The sequence below is a fragment of the Sesamum indicum genome, linkage group LG5 (genome assembly GCF_000512975.1).
Source record: "Sesamum indicum cultivar Zhongzhi No. 13 linkage group LG5, S_indicum_v1.0, whole genome shotgun sequence".
NCBI classification, from domain to species: Eukaryota; Viridiplantae; Streptophyta; class Magnoliopsida; order Lamiales; family Pedaliaceae; genus Sesamum; species Sesamum indicum.
In genome coordinates this window covers 11,256,763-11,281,892 of record NC_026149.1, presented here as the reverse complement: position 1 = coordinate 11,281,892, position 25,130 = coordinate 11,256,763, and the positions used below count along the sequence as shown (strand labels likewise).

The 25,130-nt window shown below is 34.6% G+C and overlaps 1 protein-coding gene across 4 annotated transcripts; it reads left to right on the top strand.

Moving 5' to 3' along the window:
• Window positions 5,163-24,501, top strand: LOC105162381 (dicer-like protein 4). 4 transcript variants are annotated; one of them, XM_020693999.1, is made up of 23 exons: window positions 5,163-5,275; window positions 5,629-5,769; window positions 5,873-5,945; window positions 7,984-8,024; window positions 8,222-8,365; window positions 8,446-8,574; window positions 10,198-10,336; window positions 10,595-10,691; window positions 12,406-12,592; window positions 12,779-12,939; window positions 13,024-13,230; window positions 13,344-13,606; window positions 13,685-13,959; window positions 14,038-14,465; window positions 15,964-16,058; window positions 17,447-17,652; window positions 17,811-18,020; window positions 19,517-19,975; window positions 20,065-20,337; window positions 21,018-21,344; window positions 21,595-21,937; window positions 22,003-22,117; window positions 24,034-24,501. In XM_020693999.1, the coding sequence occupies exons 2-23, from the start codon at window positions 5,638-5,640 to the stop codon at window positions 24,200-24,202; spliced, it is 4,473 nt and encodes a 1,490-aa protein (XP_020549658.1). In that variant the 5' UTR covers window positions 5,163-5,275; window positions 5,629-5,637; the 3' UTR covers window positions 24,203-24,501. The 4 variants fall into 4 exon arrangements, with proteins under 4 accessions (XP_020549658.1, XP_020549657.1, XP_011078683.1 ...); XM_020693998.1 differs by having other exon boundaries at window positions 17,444-17,652; XM_011080381.2 differs by lacking the exons at window positions 5,163-5,275; window positions 5,629-5,769; window positions 5,873-5,945; window positions 7,984-8,024 and having other exon boundaries at window positions 8,227-8,365; window positions 10,181-10,336; window positions 17,444-17,652.

Below are 25,130 nucleotides of genomic sequence, written 5' to 3'. Positions count from 1 at the left end.
TCCTTGCTAGATTCTCCAATTTGGTTTGGTTGTACTCTCTCTTTTTTAAAGCTTTACTCTGTGGAATTAGTTATTTATGACAATATAATGGTTGGTTTGTAATCATCAAGCACTTCTCTCTCCCTCAATACATGAATATATATATATATATTGTGTGATTGTGTCATGCATTTAGGTTTTCAATGTTGAAGTTATGGTATCAGTTACTGAGCAAATGATTCCATTAAGAATATGAAGATGATGGGGAGGAGGCTGTGGAGGAGAGAGAAGGGACTAGGGAACAAGGCAGGGAGGGATGGTGTGGGTTGGTTTATTCTCAGTGCCCAACTTAAGTGACATTACACATTGAAGTGAAACCTGTTCAACCTTTCTTCTTTGTCCGCCATTCGTTATGGAGTGTTAACTATGCTTCCTTTCCCTTCTAGGACCCCTTTGCTGCCTTTTTCCTTTCCCTCCCCTCTTTTTACTTGATGATCTGAAAAATAGCAACACCCAAGGTGACAAGCTTCCAATTAAATTTTGCAATAAAATAATGTAAGAATTATGAAAGGAAAGGCAATGAAATAGAAAGAAAAAGGAAAATATGATAAAGAAAAAAAAGGATGAAGTAGGAATGAGGAGGAGCAGGGATAGAAAGAGAGAAGAGGTGGAAGCAAATTTAGTCCTGAAGCAGAAGAGAAGAAACAGAGGAAGAAAAGAGATAAGGAATGCAGTACACTATGGAACATAATTTTGAGTTTTACTAGGTTTAAATGGTTACTAGAAATGGTACACTAAAAAACAACATCTTTTTCTTAGTTTAAATGATTAATCTCTTGAAGCTGAAAAAGTAGGTTTTTATAGGATATCAATGTCTTTCTTGGTCATTTCTTGCTATTCTTGACTAGAACTATCACTTTTTCTAGTTGATGGATGGTGTATCCTTCATAAACTATATCAATTGGATTTGATGCAATTACTCCAATGCCTTCTGTCTCAAACAACTTTTATATTTTTCTCATACTATTCTTCTTGTTGTATAAAAGTTCCATCATAAGGTTCTCATTTTAACAAGGGATGATAATGGGTCCGAGTCATGCGGGTTTTGAATCCGCCTTATAGGTCCCGACCTTAACTTGGTCCTTTTCATATTTTTTGTATATTCATATATTTATACATATAAAGTATATTAATACGTATAAGGGTATATTTATACATATATGAAAAAATATGTATATATTTTATTTATACTTACACTAATACATAATATCAATATTTTCATAAATTAGAATATTGATATCAAATAGTTTATAGACGATTTATAATATATATATATAAGTAACACACTTTAAAAATTTTAATATTTTAAGCCTAAAACTGCACTTATAAATTTGAAAAAGAATAAGCTTTCAATAATATTATTGTCTAATATTTACAAAGTATTGCGTATTATTTTTTTAATATTTTGAAGATTTTAAAAAGGTTTTACTGTATCCAACCTGCCGGGTCCCATGTCCTAGAATTTCTTGGCAGGTTAAGTCTCAAGTTTTGGAACCTGTTGCCATCCCTAATTTTAACCATGCGTGATCTTATAGATGTCAACCAAACCATAAAGTTATTGCTAGTCAACTTTGAAGATATCTGTATTCAAACCAGTAATAGTTATTTCGCATTTTAATATTTTTTGATTGATAAAACACAAAAATGCATACACATGAAATATCCATTTCATAGAGATATTACTAGTGATCTATACATGTTGCATTCAATGTGTTGGTGACAAATTCCTTTGAGTTTATTGCATCATTGTTAGAAAGCATTATCCCTATGGTAGAATGCACAATTTTTCTCTTATAGGTTCCTACTCTATTAAATTTGCACTGGTCAGCAAAATAAATACTAGCATCAAACTTATGAACTCTAAGTTAACTAAGACCTTCTAAACCCATCATATAATTGCCATCCATATACCGGGTGAAAGATGTTACTCGCTTCACACCATAAATTAAAACTCATCAAGCTTGCTAGAAATTGGACATTATAAAATAGGAGCTAATTGACACCTTATAAAATAGTCACCAACCAATAAAGTGCAGGTGGATGCAGAATTACAAAACTTTGACCATATCTTTGATTTTGAGCTTCATAATTTGAACTGAATTAAATGCCTCTATAATTTGCAATCTCACTCTACTTGTCTATGGATTGTAATTGGAAAAGAATGCCACTATTTTTTTAAACGACTTTATTTTTCAACTAAGTTTCTTGATGGATTGGTCATGCATGGAACTGTTCTACCACTAACTGAACTTCGATTATTTACTCATGATTATGTAAGTTACAGTTGGTAATCTCTATGAACTTCTGTAATTATTTGATTTTGTTGTTTGATATGTATGAGGTTATATGTAGGATCATGCACCTAGCTTTTATTTGTCCAATATGTAATAGGGTCATAATAAGGATGCTAGAATGTTTTAAGCCTTCCAAATTAGGACTGATAATGCCTAATTGTGATGGCGTAATGGATTCTATAGAAGAGAGTTTGGGCTCATATGGCGTAATGGATTCTATAGAAGAGAGTTTGGGCTCATTGCGATGGGCTTAGTTCGTAGGATGAACTACTCTATCAACTTCAGTTAATAATTTTGTTAAGCGAGGATGATAATTCACTAGTTTCTACCTCAGCCATTGTGCTAGAATTAGCTCGTGGGTCCCTCCCATGGGGCTGAGGTATCAAGTAATGGTGTTAAAATCAAAGTTACATAGAGTGGAGTGAAGAGCGCTACGAAAGCGGGAGCGTGTGAGCATCAAAATCCACTTGAGAGCGGGAGAGGCTTTGAGCGTGAGTTGATGATAAATAAAAATAATCATTATGGTATCTCCTATATAAGTGAATACGATATCCCCGATTATATTTTGGTACTAGTTGACATAACAACTTGACCTTAAATTAAAAATCAAATTATTTAATTTGTTATGAATCAATTCTATTTTAACCATTAAAATAAATTGGCCTGTGAATTAATTATTTTTCTATCTCTATACGACATTTTTTAATTCTATATAAAATTTATGTGCTTACTATTCAGTTAGACTTGGACTTGTATCACATATAATTTAATTGACAATCATATTACACAAATTAATTAAATCACATTTAAATTCACCACCCTCGAAGAGTCCTTGTGAACTTGTAAGTTATGAATACCATGCAAAACAATCCTTCAATTTGCTATCCCCGATCAAAGTCTCGACATTTGGAATCAGAACGGTTTCCATTCAATAGCTATAAATCTGTTCTAAATATGTGTTACTCATTATCAACATAAGAAACTCCTTTCGCTCATGGCCTTGGACTTCATTAACTCATATCACAGAGAATATAGAGTTTCATTATCATCTCATGATAAGCAATTGATCCTCTTCTTTGTAATTCACCAGCCGCCATGCATGTTCTAACTATGTTTGAAACGTGGCTGCCAAAAAATATTGCAAATGCTAATATTGTTAGTCATGAATCAAGTCATAGCCCAAGATGGTTGTGGAGCCTCACGATTAAGGAATTATTCTTCACTGTCATAACAAAGAAGCATTATCATACTATGTCTAATGAGGCTTCCATATGACATCTCCTGTGGATCGCCTAGTGAACTTTACGTCTTATCAGGTACCTACAATTGTATAGACGTCGAATGCCATTGTATATGAAATGTGACTATGATTATATCAAAGCAATATGCAATGTAAAACTAGGTGAATTGCAGTCAATGCCCCTATCTCCATTGATCTTATGACTTGGAACTATTTTAGATAAAACAATAGTTGGTTCACAACCCAACCCCATAGCATATATGATCTAAGGGTTTTAACCAAATGCATGCAATGATGCATAAGATACATGTCACAAAAGAACAAATATCATAAGTAACATTATGATTGACAAGATCTTTCAGAAATATGTTTACCCAATCCTATTCTAACACAAGCATAATTTAAAATGATCATTTTTTCTTGCATGGGCTACATATGGTTATTAATATGAATAGTTTTCTGGGGGAGCCTTAAGTTCTTTTCATAAAAGAAAAAAATATTAAGATTGTTAAAAGAATTTTAGTGGCCAAACTCATTGTATAACTTGTATCTTTTGGACCAGATTCTCTTTTTCTTTTTCCTTGTCAAACTTTGTCTTATTAGTCATAACCGGTTATCGTACTAAAAGACACATATTACACCACTTTTTAGGCTTCTGTTTTCCTTCTTATTAGTCATAAGCAATTGTTATCACTAAAAGCAGCTCTCTGGGTCACTGTCTGTCACCAATAATAAAATCCTGCATAAATTTTGTTTACAAAATGAATGTGCAAGAGTTTCTGTCACTTTAGAAGTGTGATTTATCAATTATTCGTTCGAGCTTAAAAAAATTAGTATGCAGTGAAGCAAAAATCTCATTCTTAAGTTGCTAGAGTGGGCTTGAAGAAGAAACTGCTATCTCTAGGTGGAAAATTATGTGATCTAGGTCAGAGGTTGCTATAGGTGTACCATTGTCTTAGGATCTCAACCTGATGTATATCTAAGGTGGTTTAGGAATCAGTCGGCTTCTGATCTCAACTTGATGTGGTTCTGGATTCTGAAAGAATAGCCACTGAGTGTGATATAATTTTGCCATGGATTATCCTGGTCCGCAATGTATTTTTGCAGACTTTAGCATCCTGGGTTTTATCAGAAATAAGTGATTTTCTGAGAAACAAAGAGTCTGTTAGCCTGTTACATGGAAGGACAGTAAGAAATGGGACTTAAGCTTGTGATTCTTCAACAATAATGGTTTTGAGTGCAGAAAATAATTTGTAATAGCATTACAAGGCATGGACCATGGAATCACTATTCTATTGTTTAGTGAATATCTTGTAACAGCTTTAGGAAGCAGTTATATGCTGGTGTGTTGTCTATTACTAGCTATTATATTATTATATGCATATATGGCCGTATATATTGTGACATTCACCTGTCTGTTAGTTGAATAAGTCTTTCTTGTGGAACGTTTAGACTTTAATTGAAAGCATGATCAACTTAATCATTGCATTGGCTTCATTTGAAGAACTCAGTATATTACAATAATATTTATGGAATTTTATTTGTTATGTCTATTGAGATCATTGGTGATTTTTTCTTGTGGACATGAAAGCAAGCGAAGGTCATAGAAAAATCTATTGATTTCAAAGTTGGGATCTTTTGTGGAAGTTCAAAACACTTAAAGAGCCACCACGACTGGGAAAAGGAAATTGAGGATTATGAGGTTGGTGAAGTTAATTGTTATTTGCTTATATAAAGTATCAAGAGCTTATTTCTCAAGTAATGTTTACAATAGTTCATCTTTTCTTCTTTCCCTTACCCAAAAGAAAGTGTCCCCTGGTTTGCCCAGTAGAGCTGAAATCCTTTTAAAGTTTATCTACTTCTCTGTTTCTGCATTTATCTTATCTCTCAGTTAGATGGTAAATGCAGAACTGGTATCCTGTTTAACATAGGGGTTGACTGGGAGTCCATTGTTGGTGGGCAGGCTTTTAAGTAAAACGGACTACTCTCTGTGTCCAATAAAAACTCGAGTAATAATGCTCGATTTGTTCACCACCATATGTTTTCCATGGACAGGTCCTTGTTATGACTCCTCAGATATTGCTACATAATCTGTCACATTGCTTTATCAAGATTGAATTTATCTCGCTTCTGATATTTGATGAGTGTCACTATGCCCAACTTGAAAGCAATCATCCTTATGCTGAAATCATGAAGGTAATAAAATTCAAAATGTCATTTATATGAGTTTGTTATCTTATCTTTTTGAAGTTTGTGTTGCCTAATTATTGAGATGTGGATTCTCACGGAACTATTGTAGATCTTCTACAAAATGGATGTCGCAAAACTTCCTCGGATTTTTGGCATGACTGCATCTCCAAAATTAGGAAAAGGTAATGTAATGTTGTCCATTTGGCATTCCAGCATATCTCTGTTCTCGCATATGTTTTAACTATTAGCCACAATTTTTTGATGTCTAGAATCCAATTGAACTGCATTCTTTCCGGTTATCCACTCGCCTATACTATGTCATATAGAAAAAGCTGCTTGAGTTGGTGCTATCTTTTACTAGCTTGCTTAACTAGGGCAGCCATGTGAGTCTTCATTAGCTGCAAGTCATATCAAAAGCTTGATCCAATATAATGAGTACTTTTAGACAAGAGCTGAATGCCTGATACTACACTTTATGTTCTCAGTTGCTAGTTTCAATAAGTATATCACAAACTTGGTGAATATGATCACAGTTTGCTCTTTTGCGGGACATGAAAATCATGTGAATCGGATATGTTTACATGGAAAACTACAAATGAAAGTTGTAATGTGTACGATCTATTCACTTGTGCATGGATTTTGAGGCATTTTTTCCCCCATATGTTGTGCCAAGATTTGTTCAAATTGACTTTGTGGATCAGGTAACAGGAACATACTTATAGAATAAGATGCTGTCCTGTCTGCAGCTTAGTATGACCTCTGTTTTGTCTGGTTCTCTCAGTGCAATTTATCTTGTCCTGGCTCAGATCTTGTTTCTTTATCTATTAGACTCTGTATCTTGCTTTACTTTGTAAAATAAGTTGATCTTTATGAACCTCGTCTTTTTCCCTAGGTATTTTATCAAGTTATCTTACAAAGTGAAAGCATGACCTGCTATATATATTGGCCAGCTAATACTAATCATCTGCAACAGGTTTATTAGTTGGGTTAATCTCTTTGCCTTGATCTGTGTCTGAGAATACAATTTTCTTCAACTGTACGTGGGGGGTTTTCAGACTTCTGGCAATTTTATACTCTGTCAAATGGGATGCTACTTAGCTGCATCAGTTTCGGTGAATGACTAAATGTATTTGCTAATAGAATGAATTTTCTTATGGGCTAGATAATCTTCATCTTGATCTTTGATGGTGCTTCTTTCTTAAAACTGTCCACATGGTGTTTCAGCCTTTTAGCAATTTTACACTCCATCAAGTTAGCTGTTCATTGACAGGCTAAATATATTTACTAGTAGAATGTTTTGGTGTTGTTTTATTCAAAACATTATCTTGTTTTGCTTATTTTCAAATAATTTGACTTAAGTGGTGCAACCCTGTTTGAGAACTCAAAATGATGAAGTTCCTCTGACAATCCAAAATCAGCATTCACTGCTAAGTTATGATTTGTATTTATCGTTTCAAAGGGAACAAATGAAACAGTGGATTAGTTTGATCTCTCAATGCGTTCCCTGCATCTCTTTCATTATATAGTTCCTTTGTCACTTCTTCCTTCACATTACTGTAGGTTGTCCAGCAAAGTGCTCACAAGCTCAACTTCAGTAAATTTCTTTTCTTTTTTCCTTTCTTTGTGTCAAGAGGGCCCTCAAGGGAGACACTGCCATGATAAGTTCCTTATCATCTACTTCACAGTTATCATTAGCTTGCAAAAAAGGTTAATCCAAGTCTTTGGAGAAGCAAGTTATATTTTTCCAGCCACTTGGTGTATAACCACCCCCTTTTCGACATGCAATGTCCTCATTGTTCTTCTGAGAATCTAGGATCACCTCTCAGTACACCTCCTATTGCCGATAGTACCCCTTGAGGTCATCTCTAATATCATTTTGTAAATGCGGGTCATAAGCAGGGCCCCCAAGTGGGATTCTGGTGCAGGTTGCTCTGTAAGTGGCTACTTCACATTTCGTCTTGTCTTGAAAAAATGATTACTTTAGGTTGCTAGATGAGCTGATTTCACGACCTATCACCATTCCAAATTTGCTCACTATTTGATGTGGATTTTTACAATGTTTCTTCTATCTCATTTTGGGTATGATATGATTACTTGAAAATAGCATCTCTTTCACTATGAAATGCAGAAAGTTCTCTGTGATTTTTCCACTCAGAAGAATGTGGCCTGATTATTTATGAACTTATTAATGCAATAACATTCTTTCATGTTATTTTTCAGGTGGCTCGATTGATGGTCTTGAAGCGTTGCTGCGAGCAAAGGTGAGTTTTTGATGGAAGGATTTACACTTTCTTAACTTCTTTTTACTTTAATTGTGTAATTGTGTTGAATGCATATAACAGAACTATAGGGTAAGTAGTTTACGGGGTTGTTATGTGAACAAGAAGCTCAATGACTTCTCTCTCTCTCTGCCTCCTGGCTCAAAGATTTGATTATTTGACCTTTTTTCTTTTTATAGGTTTATTCTGTTGAGGATAAGGATGAACTGGAAAAATTTGTTACATCCCCAAAAGTAAATGTGTACTATTATGGTTCGAATGAGAATAGCAATTCTTCCCCTCACATGATCTATACTGTCAAACTTGAGGAGATAAAGCACCAGGTATTATATAATGGAACAGCAAACTTATTATTTTTAATCCATATGAAGTATATTAAATTGATGCCTCTGTGGAATAACAGTGTATGTTGGCACTTCGGATGAACTTGCTTGATCCTATTATTCTCAGGAGCACCAAAAAGTTGCTTCAAAAGCTGCATTGTAATTTAATATTTTGTCTAGAGAACCTTGGATTATGGGGCGCTTTACAGGTAAGGATCACTATAATTAGTTATCTGTTGCATCTGTAAAATCATTTTTGCTATTTTTTTATACTTAATACTTTAACTGATGGCTAATTGTGCCTCAACTTCATTGGTTTTATATAGAGAAAATGAGCAACAGTTTTCCCTCTCTTCTCTGCTATTGTCATCGCTCTTTCTGTTCCACTGTTTTGTCTCTCAAGTTTGTTGCCTTTTGTGGTTTTATTTGTGTGTGGCATGGCAGGCCGTATATGGGCCACTTGCCACTGTATTTGAGATCTGAGTAACCCTCGAAAATGAACTAATGCATCAGTGTATTCCCAAATATTTTAACAAGCACTTGTATGAAACAGTTCAGAAGTATATATGTCTCCTAACCCAATAAAGTTTCCTATAATACAAGTCCTGATAATCTAATGGACTATAAAAAATGAATAAAACTACTTCCTACGATTAATGTAGATAAATTTTTACCACTGAAGAAGTCATTCTACCAATCTTTCTTTGCTAAAAAAGGGACCACCTATTTCGAAAAAGTTGGGTTAGGAAGAGTATCCCATACTTAGTAGATAATTCCTTGTACCTTCTACCAGATCTACTGTACATTGTTGAAGTTTTTATGTCGAACACACAATATAAATTAGATAGTAATGAACATAATAGTTTTCTGGCAAACACTTTAAATGCAATGTTTGATCAAAAGAATCTTATGTGGTCCGCGACTAGCACTAGAACTACTGGTATAGCCCACTTAATAGGTCAGTAATTTAACACCCTGATTAAGATAAATATTTCATCTACATTCAAGCTGGAAAGCAGAGATAAATGTTGAAGTAGTTTATAGTTTCAAACAATTTGTTGGTCTGTCAGTTCTCAAAGGTAGAAAATGCTTCTCAAGAGAAATCTTATGTAAAAAGCAGGACTTCACTCTTCCAGTGTACTTGTGATTTGTGAGATTGATACAAGTATATCTTTTAAATTGGTGACAATCGTCTCCAAGCTACCAAACCTTTTGTTGGCTTTAGAATTAGGCATATAGATTTTTATTTCTTCTCTTTCTTTTGGTATTCGTACAAGATTTATCTACTCAATTTAGGGGATCCCTGTTTCATGTAATTGTTTCCTGAGCTATATGCTATCTTTACTTTTATCTAAAGAATTGGTCTTATTTCTTTTATCTAAAAAGCACTGTTACGAGATCAGATTTTGGTCTTATGTAAATGAGTTATAAACATAGCATATCTTTTTTTTTACATGGATTTGAACCCTAAGCTCACTGTTATTTAAAAGGTTATATCACAAGGATTGGAAAAGAATTGTATCTAAAGAATGCACAACACAGAGAACGATGTAAAGATATTTTTCTAAGATTCTTAAGAATGATCCATGCCTTCTCTCCATATTTCTTGTTCTATTTATTTAGGAGGACTTAAGTTGATATAGATTCTAACATCCGTCACTTGTGAAAATGACTGGCGTAATCATATGAGCTTAGGACAGCTGTAAATGCAAGCTACCTTGTTTATATTTATTTTTCAATCTTAGACCCTGCTCCAAGTATGAATATTGTGTTGCTTGAAGTCTCTAACGGGAGGTGATTGAACTTCTAATTTAGTCCTGCCTTTTTCAAAGGCCAGCTACATCTTCCTAAAGGGTGATTATTATGAGAATACCGAACTGGTGGAGGCAGAAGAGAGTTGCACAGATGGCAACTTATGCAACAAGTATTTGCATCAGGCTGCTTCAGTCCTTGCTACTGATTGCATGGGAGGTATTTAATAATGCTGTCTTAATTGGTATGGTGTATATGCATGGTTGTTTCCCCTGATATTGCAATAACGTAGTGCGTTTACCCATGGTCGTGATTGATTTTGTATGTATTTTGCATTAAGCTTATCTGAATGATTATTTCCACTAACGGGGGAGCCAGATTTGATTTTGCTCCATTTTACTACTATGTTCTCGCTCTGAAAAATATGTATATGTCTCTACTCTGGAATTCAGAAATTTTCTCCTATTATTCACACAGATGGCATGGAAGCTGATTTGTCCTGCGTAGATGTTTTGAAGGAGCCTTATTTTTCAAGAAAGCTCTTACGGCTTATTGGAATTCTATCCAGCTTCAGGTTGGGTTTTTCTTGCTCTAAACATGTGACAACAAAAATATGTTCAGCTAGAAAACCTCAAGAAATGTAATTGATTAAGTGCATCTACATTTTCTAATGATCATAACATTTTGAAGTCAAAAGTAAGAAGTGTCAATAGGCAACTGAAATATCGGCATCCGATAATTGCCTTGAAAGTCTCCTAAAGGTGTCTCCAAAAATTTAACATGAAATGCACAACTGTTGTACCCTGTCCCAGTTACATAGGCTATATGGTTATCCTAATCATTTTTATATGGATTGCTTCCATGTTCACAGCGTAGCATCATCGATTGCTGCTGATGTCAAAGCTTTACATATTCCTCCATCTAAAATTGAACGTCAAATTTGAATGATGAGTTGACTTTTAGTGTAACAACTTCAAGCCCACACTTGTAAATATTTTGTGCTTTCACATTTCAATTTTCCATACATTCACAATTCATGATCTTTTAGAAGCTAATTTGGTTCTTTACATATCTACTATGAATTGCATGCTAAAAGTATGCATGATTGATACACATGACTGCTTCTTTGATGTGCAGTCAGTCAAGATACATAAAAGGTCCTTGTAAATAGTAATTGTTGAAATTTTTATCACCATATATTTTGGGTATTTAAAACTCGATAAATGTCCAAGTACTTGTACGTTGAAAGTTCTTTTGTTATACTGCTGAAGCAAGAATTTACTGATAGAGGTGGTACGTGTTTATAATAGGTTTTTTTTATGTAAAAGGTTTATGATTACTTAAAAGGAGTACTAAAGAACGCAGGCCAACTCTAAAGTAAATGCATAAATAAATAAGTCTGCATCAAAGATATTTTTCATTTACCACATAAATGAGAATGCTCATATTGGAATTGGCAAAGAGGTCTAACTTTTGTACAAAATTTATAGGATTATGAGTGTAGAAAGTGATGAAGAAGTAAGTTTGAGGTACAAATGCTATACAGGGAATTACCATGAAGAGAAGTAGGCCAAGGGAAGCTCAATGATAATGTGATCAACCAGACTATGGCTTACCAATAAATTGCTAGTATGTTTGTATTTTCTATTAGGGTTCCTCTTGCCTCATAGTTAAACATGATTATGTTTGAAATGGGATGCCTGTGACCATGCGTGCTTATGTTTGAGATGGGATGCTTGTGACCATGCATAATTACATCTTTGTAACTTAGAAACTTTAAAAATCTTCCAGAAACTTATCACTTAGCTGTGGTAGATGTACACTAACAATTGCTTTAAATAAAATTAGAACATGTTATTTAGATGAGATAAACCACAATCTTAGACCTGAAGAATTTTCTGTCTCTTGATTTATTCTGTCTACCCTCTGCTTCTCCAAAAGTGATATTACTAGAAAATTTTCTTTCCCAGTATTACCAGTGTAAGATAGCATGTATTGATAATAAGAAAAAAGCAAAGTTACAACTTAATTCTTGGGTTTTTTTGCAGTTCTAACTCAAGAACCTGATTCTTTTTTGCTGTAACAATCTTACGGAAAGAACTATCTTTCTTTCATTACTTTTCATTTGTGTATTCTTTATGAATTACTAGTCGAGTCCCTCTACAACATCATTCAGCCTATCTTCATTTTTCATGTAGGCTTTTCCTATGGAAATTGATCTGAATCATTTCTAATCTATGTAAACATAATTGTTTGTATCATGCGTAACAGATCAATTTTCTTTACAGGTTACAGCCTGATATGAAATGCATCATATTTGTTAATAGGATTGTCACTGCAAGATCCCTCTCGTATATATTGCGGAATCTAAAGTTTTTAAATTCTTGGAAGTGCGGCTTCCTCGTTGGAGTTCATGCTGGACTTGTTTCACGTAAAAGTACAAACATCATTCTTGAGAAGTTCCGTTCTGGTGAGGTAATGCTACCTTGAGACATATTTTTTCTTCCTTTTATAAGCTGGGAAGAAGATTTTGAATCTAGCACTTGGGTTGCCTAACTCTTGTATTTACACTTTTGGTATAAATGATTCCTCAGAAGGATTTATGGCCCAATTCTGGTCAAAGCCTTACTTTCTAGTTTCCCTATCGACTTATTTTGGCAGCTGAATCTGTTGGTTGCAACAAAAGTGGGTGAAGAGGGACTAGATATTCAGACATGTTGCCTTGTAATACGCTTCGATCTTCCTGAAACAGTTTCAAGTTTTATTCAATCTAGAGGTCGTGCACGTATGCCCCAATCTGAATATGCATTTTTGGTTAACAGGTGATCTTGTGCTAGCGTATGAAAATCCATTTTTTCATTTTGTCATGTAACAAAGTTAAATATCTGATACTCATAAAACTGCAGGGGAAACCTAAGAGAACTCAATTTGATTGAACATTTTAAAAAAGATGAAGCTCAGATGAATGAAGAAATTTCCTTGAGAAAATCTCATACACCAATAACCGACTTTGAGGAGATAACCTATAAAGTGGATAATACTGGGGCCACTATCAGTTCTATATTGAGTATCTCGTTGCTGCATCGCTACTGTTCACAACTTCCTCATGATGAGTATGACCCATTCTTAGTCTTTATTCTTCTCTGTGATGCTCTCTGAGTTGGAGTCATGGTGCTATTCATTTGGTTGACAAATCTTCAGGCGATATAATTTTTATCTGTGTTAGGTATTTCAACCCAAAGCCCCAGTTCTTTTACTATGACGATGCAGATGGAATGGTTTGCAACATAATTCTCCCAGCCAATGCTCCAATTCATCAAATTGTCAGCTCACCACAACCTTCAACAGAGGCTGCTAAGAAAGATGCCTGTTTGAAAGCATGCAAGGCACTACATGAAGTTGGAGCATTGACTGATTATCTTTTGCCGGAGCAAGATGATAAATATGACGAATCGTCTGAGGAGTTATGTGATTCTGATGGCACCGATGGTTAGTTGTCATATTTATGAGTTTCACCATCCTTCTATAGGCTGAAGGTTCTATAATTAGCCTTTGCACTTATTGCAGAGGACGAATCACGAGCAGAACTGCATGAGATGCTTGTCCCAGCAGCCCTTAGGAAACCGTGGCGAGAAGTGGAGAATTCCACTTACTTTTATTCGTACTACATCAAGTTTTGTCCTAATCCTGTAGACAGAGCATACAGAAGGTTTGGTCTTTTTATGAAAGAGCCACTTCCAGAAGAGGCTGGGAAAATGAAAGTTGATCTTTGTTTGGCCCGTGGTAGAATGGTGATGACTCAGCTTATTCCATCTGGAACTGCTAGATTTGACAAAGATGAGGTAAAATTCTTTTCTTTTGTTACACTTCAGCATGATAATGCATATTCTAGTTCTGAATTTGGTGCTTGGAATATACAGATCGCCGCAGCTGAAATGTTCCAGAAAATGTTTCTCAAAATTATTCTTGATCGGCATCAATTTATACCAGAATACGTCTCACTCGAAAATAATGATGTCTACGAGTTGAGTTCCTCAACCTGCTACCTGTTGCTTCCTGTTATCCAGCATGAGGATGATAAAATCTCTGTAGACTGGACACTGGTCAACAGATGTTTGTCATCTCCAATTTTCAGACACCCTGGCATTGGCGGGGGTGATGAGACCTCTCAAGTTAAAAACTATTTGCATCTTGCCAATGGTCAGAAAAGTGTACATGACGTTGTGAACAGTTTGGTGTATGTCCCTTGCAAAGATATATTTTTCTTCATTTCGGATATTTTGCCAGAGAAAAGTGGATACAGCTTGTATAATGACTCAAAAAGTCATGTGGAGCACTACACTGAAATGTAAGTCCTTCCTTGCTCCTGTTTCCTTTGATCTTCAGTTACTGTTCTGCAAAAGTTCTGGATTTTAGGAAAATGGTAATGTATAAGTTACTTGAAATTTCATGTGTTAACTAAATTCTAGCTTTTGTATTAGAATTGGTATGTTAAGTAGAGTTAGCGGAGGAGAGCTAATGTACTCTGAACTGAAATTGCTTCCATGTAAAAAGAACTTGCATCAAGATCATAGTAAGCTCTTAGAATCCACCTGAGGTTTAGTTTGCTTAGGTACATTCATGAAACCTAATGACAACTGCAGTGGATATGAACATAAAAATATTTTACATTAGTTGCAGCGATAATCTCAGTAATTATGCTGTAATTATTTCATTTGTATTTTGGATAGGTGTTGGATCGGTAGTTAGATTCAATTTTCTCTAAACAATTTCCTCTCTTATATTAACTTTGTTCACAAGCATGGATACTTGCTGTTATTACTATCTACATAAACAAATTAAATTAGCTCTTCTCAAGCTTGATGGTTCGAGATCAGAACATTACTATGTTAATTGCGAAACTTCTTTTGAGGTTCACATGCATTCAATTCTCAATCATTTGGTCAGAGTCTGTACCTCAGTTTTGGCATAATATTTCCGAGCTATCTCAGTTTTGGTCCTATAACTTCGGCTTTGTTCACTTTTGGTCTCAATGATTACGGGAATCAAGGACAATAACTTACAATTTTCTCACTTTTCATACTTTTGTCCTGTTGTTAAATATTTGACGGAAATGTCAATGTGATGCTCACGGCCGTTAAGTCAGGGCAGTTTGGAGGAAATGCTAGCATGTAAGAGGCATATGGTTCGGTTTTTGAGGGATTATAACTGCTGATTTTGGCAAAAGAGAGGGAAAATTACAGAATTAGGGCTCCCACCATTCGAGTTCTTCCAAACTTGCAAGAATTGAGCTTCCCAGTTGACAATATGGCTTCAACAAGTGACTCAAATGCTGCTATTGTGGTAAGAAAGCGTAAGAGGTGAGATTTGAAAAAAATCAAGTTCTTCGATTCTCCAGTTGAAAAAAAATTTGGTTCTTCTCCGATTCTCCGGTTGTTTATGATTAAGATGTAGCTGAGATGTGAGAATTGAAAAAGAAAATAGGTTCAGGTTAGAATTTTTCTAGAGAGATTTGGGAAAAGGAAATTTAGGCGTTAGGGCTTTAGGGAGTCTGTTGGCTTAAAAAACAAAGCACATCCCTCTCACATGCCAGCATTCCCTTCAAAATGTCCACTAAGCAAGCATGTGATAATCACATGGCCGTTTCACTTAAATATTTAACGGTAGGACGAAAGTGAGAAAAAATGTAAGTTATTGTCACTTTATTGGGACCAAAAGTGAACAATGACTAAGTTATGGAACCAAAAATGAGATTTTCCTTATCTATGCACTTCTTTGTAGTATATTTGTCCCTGGCAGTAATATCTTCTTCTGCACTTTGTGATGGTTCAAATTTTACTTCATAGGTTTGATATTCATCTTTCATACCCTGATCAACCCCTTTTGAAAGCCAAACAGCTTTTTGTTTTGGACAACTTACTGCGAAAGAAGAAACATTCAGGTATAGTTTCTTTTTGTGTTCGACTGTCAATCATATACTGTGAATTAAATTAAGCTTGTCAATATGCATAAGGTACTTTTGTTTCTTAATGATCTAAATATCTAATTGATATCTTCTTTTGGAGTTTGAATGCAGCAGTGGTGGGTTATACTAGGTAGGATAATAAATTGGCAGAGCTTTTTCACTGTATACCACTTTTCTTGTTTAGAGAAATAAGAGTTTAATGTGTGTGAAGAGTTTTCAAATCCAAGATTGGGGTAATCAAATATGCCAAACTGCTTATGAGACAAACCTTAGCCATTTTAACCTGTGTTATAGCCCAAGGATTCCAGGCGAACACCTCTTCTGAAACACTGGAAACAATTGTTTTAAAATTTTTCTGAGCTTTTGAGCTAAATTGACCATTGACCAACTAATAGCCCTCATTCTCTGATGTGCTTAGACGATGTAAAGAAACAATGCAGTATTGTTATAGTGGTCAATGGCCAAAAGTAGAATTTTCCTATGTGATTTCTTGACAACAGCTTTGTCTGAAGAACATGATTCAACATTAGCTAAGTGCAGGAAGCTTTAGAGATGTTACCTAACTGATCATACTTTCCTGCTGTACAATAATCCTGGGCCCGGAAGATTGCCTAACTTAACTGTAATACTTGCTGCTACACAAAGGCAGCTGCAGAAGCAGAGAATTTGTGGGTATCAAACTGGATTATTTTGTGCATGTATATATATATATATATATATATATATATATGTATTTATGCCAAATGAGAGAAAAACACCAAGATGTTTGTGCATGAGGGCAAACGTTTGGCATGTTTTGGCCCATCCAGAGATGGGCTGAAAATGAAACCAAACAAAGCGCTGCGGAATTGGATAGGCTATGTTAAGCTCGGATCTAGCTAAAATGGCTTGCTGTAGGCCTAATGCTTCCATCATCACAAAGCTGTCACCTGATTTTGCTTGTTGATGACTTACATGTCCTGCACATGTTATTCCTGTGTATGCTTCTCAAATATCCTGGAAGATAAAGCTCCCTCCATCTTATTTTGGAGAGGAATCAGTTAATCGTGCTGTCCTTTTGGATAGGACATGCTGCTCACAGTTTGTTTGGTGCCTGCTGAGTTAACAGGTGTACTATGCCAAGCAGGCTGCCTTCCTGGTTTAAGAAAGCAATATGTAAAACCTTTTGTCAACAATTAACTGGTTCATAAAAGCAATATGTAAAAGAATTTGTAAACAGTATGTGCCTGTATTCTTGGCATTAATTGCTTTGTCTACATGTGCATGTTCACATTTGTATATTTTGCGAAGGCTGATTTTCTTTCCCTCCACACTTTACTTACGTATTGGTCATGTTGGCTTATTTGTTTGCTGATATTTAGAAGAATGGCGAGAGAAAGAGGAACACTTCATTGAATTGCCTCCCGAAATTTGTCAGTTGAAAGTTATTGGTTTTTCAAAAGATATTGGAAGTTCATTGTCCCTGTTACCATCAATTTTGCACCGACTTGAAAGCTTTCTTGTGGCCATTGAGTTGAAGGAGAAATTGGTTGCTTCATTCCCTGAGGGAGCAGAAGTTACTGCTGAACGTGTAAGATTCATATTAGGATTGGTCTGTCAATTTTTTATTAAGTTAGATAACTTAGTAGGTGGGTTCTTCCACCGTTAAATTATCTAGTGCAAGATGTTCTTTTTTCTGTGACTACACACATTTGTAATGTGCTGATGATTAACTTGAAATTGGATCAGATTCTTGAAGCTCTCACAACAGAAAGATGCTATGAACACTTTTCTCTTGAGAGGCTTGAAGTGCTTGGAGATGCATTTCTCAAGTTTGCAGTTGGTAGACATCTTTTTCTCAAGCATGATGCCTTAGATGAAGGACAACTAACTAGAAAGCGTTCCAACATTGTCAACAATTCTAATTTACTCAAGCTGGCGACAAGGAACAATTTACAGGTAAATGCTCCGCATGTGCAGAAATAAGTTGATTTTTCAGGTCTAATACACTTTTTGATGAATCTGGCGGTACGAGTAGTTGCTATTTTTGACATGACTTGTAATTTCTTCTTACAAAGATATAGACCACATAGTTACCTTGATTCTTTTCACTGAAAAATATATTATACTCCTTGAATTGTCCATTTTGGATTGAAATGGAGTTTTGGGTATCTTCACAGTTTTTTTTTTAAAAGTAGTGATGAAAAATTAGTCAAGTTGCATCTTTATGCTAAGCGTGTGGGTACTTTGGCAGGAAGAATTTGATTTTTAAGAAATGAGATATCATCACCTGATTCACATCCCAAAGTGGAAATAGGAGCATTTTTTTGGGAAAAGTGAGTATTGTTAAATGTTATCCATTTATCATGGATAATTTGGTTCTGGAAAATAATTACCTTTCAAATGTAAAGAATGTGAAATGCTGAAATTATCCTCAAGTCTTAACAACTCCTCGTGCTTTGGTTCAGTAGTTCTCAAGCATGAATTTGAGCTTATAACTAAGGGATTTAAATATGGTTGACTGTGTAATACCCCTCTGGTATAGTTTTCTTGTTATAGACATTGCAGCAAAAAGATCTATAGCAGGATTTATACTTGGTCAAAACTCGAAGCAATGGTGGATAAAGTAAAGTACAAAAGTAGCAAACATCCAGTGACATGCCTATGGCAAACCTATAGAGGCTTGGTAATTGAAAGAAACCAGGGCCCATATATTAATACAACTAAACAACAAGAAAAAGGGTAACTCATGTTTCCTAAGGATAAAAGATACTTGACCATACAAAAACGATGATGTCTTTGTTGCATATGGTGAAAAAATAGAAAAATGGACAAGGGTAGAAAATTCTTGACTGAATATATAACTGATAGTTTTACTTGTCTGTCAAATTGCATATGAAATTAGTAGGTCTTGAATAATGGTAAAAAGACTACAAACCTATGTATGATAATGGAAAAAGGAATAATAGACAATGAAAAGGAATCTCCAACATAAAGTTAACACTTAAGTTTCACTATTTTACGCTTTTGTTATAGTCCTTGTTATAGTTCTTTGTGGTGTTATAAGTCTCATTCTAATTTGATTTGATGATATAAGTTAATTAACCATAGTATCATGGGGGCGAATAATTTGGCTCTCCTTGTTTGAACAAATTCTCTTGCATATGCATATCTATCTTCCCCTTGGAGCTATGGGTTGCATAATTCATTTAACTTGAATTGCTTCATTTGTTTAATTTTAAGATTATATAGCTTAACAAAACAAAGAGATGTTCTTCATGATTTATGTCTACTCATGTCATGAACTTGGTTAATAAAAAAAATTTCAGATTCGGGACATTGTGAAAGACAGAAAAGGTGGGGCATTCAAATTTTAATATTTGTGAAAATGCTTGTCAATGGTATTTTTTGGTTATTTTTTTATCCTGTTCATTTTAACAAAAAATATATCTCAGGTATATATACGCGATCAGTCATTTGAGGCTGACCAATTCTTTGCATTTGGCCGTTCTTGTTCTATAAGTTGCAACAAGGAAACTGAGAAAACAATTCACCCTCGGAGTTATGACAAGAAAAATAGTGCAAATGCCGAAGTAAGATGCAACAAATGTCATCACTGGTTGCATAACAAGACTGTTGCAGATGTTGTTGAGGCACTTGTTGGAGCTTTTATAGTTGACAGTGGCTTCAAAGCTGCAACTGCATTTCTTAATTGGCTCGGCATAGAAGTAGATTTCATGCGTTCGGAGATTGATAATATCTGCTCTGCTAGCAAGGCATTTCTGCCACTTGCTGATCAGATGGATGTTAATGCCCTTGAAGATCTTCTAGGATACAAGTTCGCCCACAAGGGTTTGCTCATTCAGGCCTTTGTTCATCCATCTTTCAACAATCATTTGGGAGGTTGTTACCAGGTATGCACTAATGTCCAAGTCCAACCCACTCTGAATTGTTAAAATTTCTAATTGTTGGTGCCTAATATATGTTGGATTGCTTGAACCAGAGACTTGAATTTCTTGGAGATGCTGTCTTGGATTATTTGATCACTTCCTATCTGTATTCGGTGTATCCGAACTTAAAACCAGGCCAGTTAACAGATCTAAGATCAGTATCAGTGAACAACATTTCATTTGCTGATGTGGCTGGAAGATGGTCCTTTCACAAATTTATTATTTGCGATTCTAGTGTTCTCCGTGAAACAATGACCAAGTATGTGAACAACATTGGAAGCTCAGCAACAGGGAAAGGGCGCATTGAAGAGAAAACTTGCCCAAAGGTTCTTATTTTCTGCTTGATTTGCCCATATACACAACAAGACTATTCCTTATTCATCTGATATCTTTGGCTTAAATTGGACCTTTTTTGGTCCTGTTTGTGTGATTGATGATTCTGCTTGATAAGTTGATAATTCTTCGGAGTAAGATTCTAGCATTAACATCCACGGTACCTTATTTTATGAGCCCCCCTGTGTTGAAATATGAAAATGGTGACACGTGGATCCTTAATATATTAATATTGTACCTCTGTCTTCTAGAAATATATTCTGAACATGGCATGTGTAATGTTCTCTGGAGCATATATACTGCAACACAACTATTAGGCCCAAAAACTCTTTCAGTTTGACACTGTTTTATTTTCTCACAGATTTTCTAAAATCTTATATCATAAAAATTCTTATACTGTCTGATTTTTTGCAAAATGAGTTTATGAACCAAAATGTTGGAGATATCTGAAATTCTCAAATCAAACTAAATATGCTATCGTGACAGAGGGATTAACTCCTGTATAAGTAATTGCTTGTACATGAATAAAGTATTGTGTACAATTACTGTTCATGTTATTCTAAGTGAATTCATTGGGTAATTGTTTGCCTTCTATTGAACTACTAAAACTTTTCTTCATTCTAATAGAAGCAATTGCAACTGATTCTGTTGTAATTCAATTGTGTTCATTCAGGCTCTTGGTGACTTGGTCGAGTCTTGTATGGGCGCCGTATTTCTTGACACAGGATTCGATTTGAACCATGTTTGGAAGATAATGCTGTCCTTGCTGGACCCTATTATTAGTTTCTCGAAGCTGCAAATGAATCCTCTTAGGGAACTTCATGAACTCTGCCAATCCTATAACTGGGAGGTGCAGTTTTCTTCTTCAAAGAGAGACGGAAAATTCATAGTTGAAGCTAAAGTGGATGAAGGAAAGGTCTGTGCCACTGCTTCAGCCACCAACATCAGCGGAAAGGTTGCCAGGAGAATGGCTGCAAGACAACTATCCGAGTGTCTGAAGGTGATTCTTTAGAATACAATTTGGTGCTAATTGTATTAGTTCTCACATTTTTCTGCTTTCTTCTACACTGAGCTGTAACAGTAAATCCTTCCCTTTTTTTCTCTTTCGGATATATATACTTTATTGTTTTTTCTTTATTTTATATTCTCCTCAAGAGTTATTTGATTTTACCATAAAATTGATTATGTGCAAAGTCGGGCCATTGCCTTCTAATCTTGGTCCCTTCTTCTCATTGGCTCTCATGGTGTAGGCTCAAGGTTACAAATCCAAAACAAAGTCACTGGAGGAAGTGCTTAGAAAAAGTAAAAAGATGGAAGCTGAATTGATCGGATATGATGAGAAGCCATGTTATGGAACTGCTGAATTTGGTGGGCTGAAACTGCTGGAAAATTCTCAAAGTGATCATGATGTAAAAGTGTATGCTCTTAGTGAGACATCAACCAGTAAATCTCGTACCATTCCCAAACCTATCAGGGATCGTCCTTTTGCACACGAAGCTTCAGAATTCCACAACATTAAAAGTAACGACTACATAATTGATTCACCTGACATCCATCTAACTAATGGCTGTGATGCTGATCCACAGGGAACAGGTACCAACTTTTGAGAGCTTGGTTTTCGATTTTATCACATTCTCTTACTCAAAATAATATCTTAGGTGCTTCTCTGACTGTGTCGGCAAAATCACGTCTCTATGAAATATGCGCTGCTAACTGCTGGAAACCACCTCTTTTTGAATGTTGGAAGGAGACGGGACCAAGCCACATAAAGGAGTAAGTTATCAGCTACGACATTATATTCCGTGTATCATTTAAAAATGTTAAACTCATTTTTCTTGCGTGATGCTGCGAATAGAAAACATGACGTTTCTCACGTACCAAAGAAAAAGCAAATTTGGAACATTTGATAGACTTTGGATTTGGATTCACCATAACATAGAATATGCTCTGAAAAAAAAAACCATATTTCTGCTACTAATGCTCTAATTGCTTAACATCTCATGTCACCTCATCTTAATGAGAGAAAGTGAGATAAAAGTAGTTTCACCAAGATGCAGTGGATTCTCATGAGCATATCTAGATAATGGATAAAACGGATGATTACATAGCCTTCTCCTAAGGTTTGTAGTGCCTTAGGGTTGGGAAATAAAACCTAGTACCCAACGTTTGTCTCAATCGAACAAATTGATCCAATAAAATTCACGGAATTTGTTACATCAGCAAAAAACAGTTGAATGAAAATTCATATTTTAATTTACCGGACTTATTATATACTATCGACTAAACATGGATTTTCATCCAACTGTGTAAATTTTGTAAGTTTTACTAACACATAGATCTATTTGTTGAATGGGTACAAATGGGAGAGGGTACTAAGTGTAATTCCCCTAACAACAGGAGCCTACATGTAACTACACCAAGTCTCAGGGAAGGATGGTATCATCATCCCTAGATAAAAGGTTTGAAATGAAGTAAAATTGTGTTAGGATTCGTTAGGTTAAAGTGAGAGAAAAGCGGAAGTGAAAGAGGGTGAGGGAGGGGATTTTCCTTTAAATTGTTTGATATGATTGGAAGGGAAATAAATTTGAAACAATTACCCTTGTTTGATACAGAGAAATTAGATTGAGAAGAAAAGATTAATTTTTGTATTTTAGTGATTAACCCGTTTTCTTTATTTTGTATTAGAAAATAAACAAGTTAATGTTATACTAAAAGAATTTTTAGTATATAAAAAATTGGATAACCTATTAATAAAAATATTCATCAAACAAGAACAAGGATTTTTTATTAATAAAAATATTCATCAAGTAAATATTGTTCATTTATTCTAAAGTTTCAATTAAATAAAATGAAAATTACTAACAATTCCCTCAAATAAAGAAATTAAATTCAAATATCAGCACTTTTTTGGTGATTCGGTTATCTTTTTAAAAGATTATGTACCAATATGATCAGTAGGAATGAGAAAAGAATTAATGAGAAAATAATTGAAAGAAAATTAAGTATATGGATGATAGAGTAAATTAAAATAAAATATATATTTTTTGGGTGAATAGCAATTTACCCCTTATACTTTTTCAAATGAAGCAATTTAACTCCGTCTAAGAAGGTAAAAAATTGCTTCATTTTAAAAAATATAGGGAGGTAAATTGTTGTATTTTAAAAAACATAGAGAGGTACAATGCTATTTGTTTTCTCATAGGGAGTAATTTGCTTATTTGCAGTATCACAAAGGATTGTTTGCATCTTTTCCTATTTTTTTGTCTTCTTGCCTTATGCATTCACTTTTCTATCCAATTGTGGACATAAACGAAATTAGACTCCGGAGAGGTTTCATATACATCCAGTTTGACTTCTCCTCCGTTTATTCTCCCTAACCAAACACCAAATTTATTCTTATACATTCATTTCTACTTCCACTTTTCTTATACATTTGCTTTTTACCCAACCAAATAAATCTGTAGCTGAGATAGATGAAATGTGATGATCAGGGTTTATATATTTTCATTTTTTCAACTAGTCAAATCTATTTTGCAAATAAAATTGTCTTCTGAAGAAAGTATTTGATACGATGAGACGAGATCCCAACTTTCTAGCACGCTTGAGTTTTTTTTTTTTTATCGTTAGAGTTTCTTCTCAACCACATTTCAGTGAGTATCTCAACATCGGCTGACCGTTCATTCTTGCAGATTCATTTTCAAGATTGTGATGGAAATTGAAGAACTGCCAAACCAGATATTCGAGTTCTACGGAGAACCTCGAATGAGGAAGAAGGATGCTGCTGAGCATGCAGCACAGGGCGCGCTTTGGTACCTAAAGCAAGAAGGGTATATTTGGGATAAAAAGCTGGACCGCTGAGACTATAACACATTAACCTGTACTTGCTTACTATTCCGTGGCTGTTATATATCCCTAATGATTGTACAAAGTGTGTGTACATAGGTATACATACGTTCTGTATATGAACTGCGTTATCGTAGGGCAAACTTGAAACTATAGCTTCCTTGTTGCTGGCTACTTTGACAGTTCACTACTAATTGCAGTCTTCCTTACATGTACTTGAGTTCTAAATATTAACGTTGTCGCCTCATCTTGCATGTAATATGGAGCGGCAAAATTCTTGTTTGGTCGAATTTAAATTAATTACATATTTGCTATGTCAATGGTGCAGTTCCACTTCCACAATTCAAGGAGAGTGATTACACATGTCATGTGGTTTAGGAGGGGAAAATTGTAAAATACCTCCCCGTGTTATAGGAAAATTGCTAAAAAGTAAAACCTTATGATAGACAAAAAAGATTTCCTATAATTATAAACCCTGCAAAAAAAATCCCCTCTAGTACAAAAAAAAATGGAGTGTTGCCTACACGCATTAGAAATAAGAGTGGTATGACATTTTGACATATTTTCAGCCTTTGACTTTTTCTTTATGGATAAAATTACCCCCATCCTATATAATTACCCAACTTTTCTTGTTTTTGGTTAATTCTTTACTTCTTTTCATATTTTACTAAACAATTAATATTCATCGATAATCATATGTATAATTATTATTACATCATATTAAATTATTATACACATAAAAATATCAATTGTTAAAATGAAAATGCGTAATTTTATTTCTAAATATTATTAGTTGATTTAATTTTGTGTTGAATATGTTTTGAAATTGTATTATTTATATAAATTAAGTAAATAAATTTTAATTCTTTAATATAATTATGTTTAAACTAAAAATACATAATTAATTTGATTCATTATATTACAAAATTTAAAAAATACAACA

Bases quoted from the DNA above. Each gene is read 5' to 3' on its own strand.
- LOC105162381 (XM_020693998.1), top strand. From the start codon at position 5,638: ATGACTCCTCAGATATTGCTACATAATCTGTCACATTGCTTTATCAAG. The intron at 8,366-8,445 runs GTATTATATAAT...GTGGAATAACAG, and splicing joins TTGAGGAGATAAAGCACCAG to TGTATGTTGGCACTTCGGAT. The intron at 22,118-24,033 runs GTAAGTTATCAG...TCATTCTTGCAG, and splicing joins GGACCAAGCCACATAAAGGA to ATTCATTTTCAAGATTGTGA.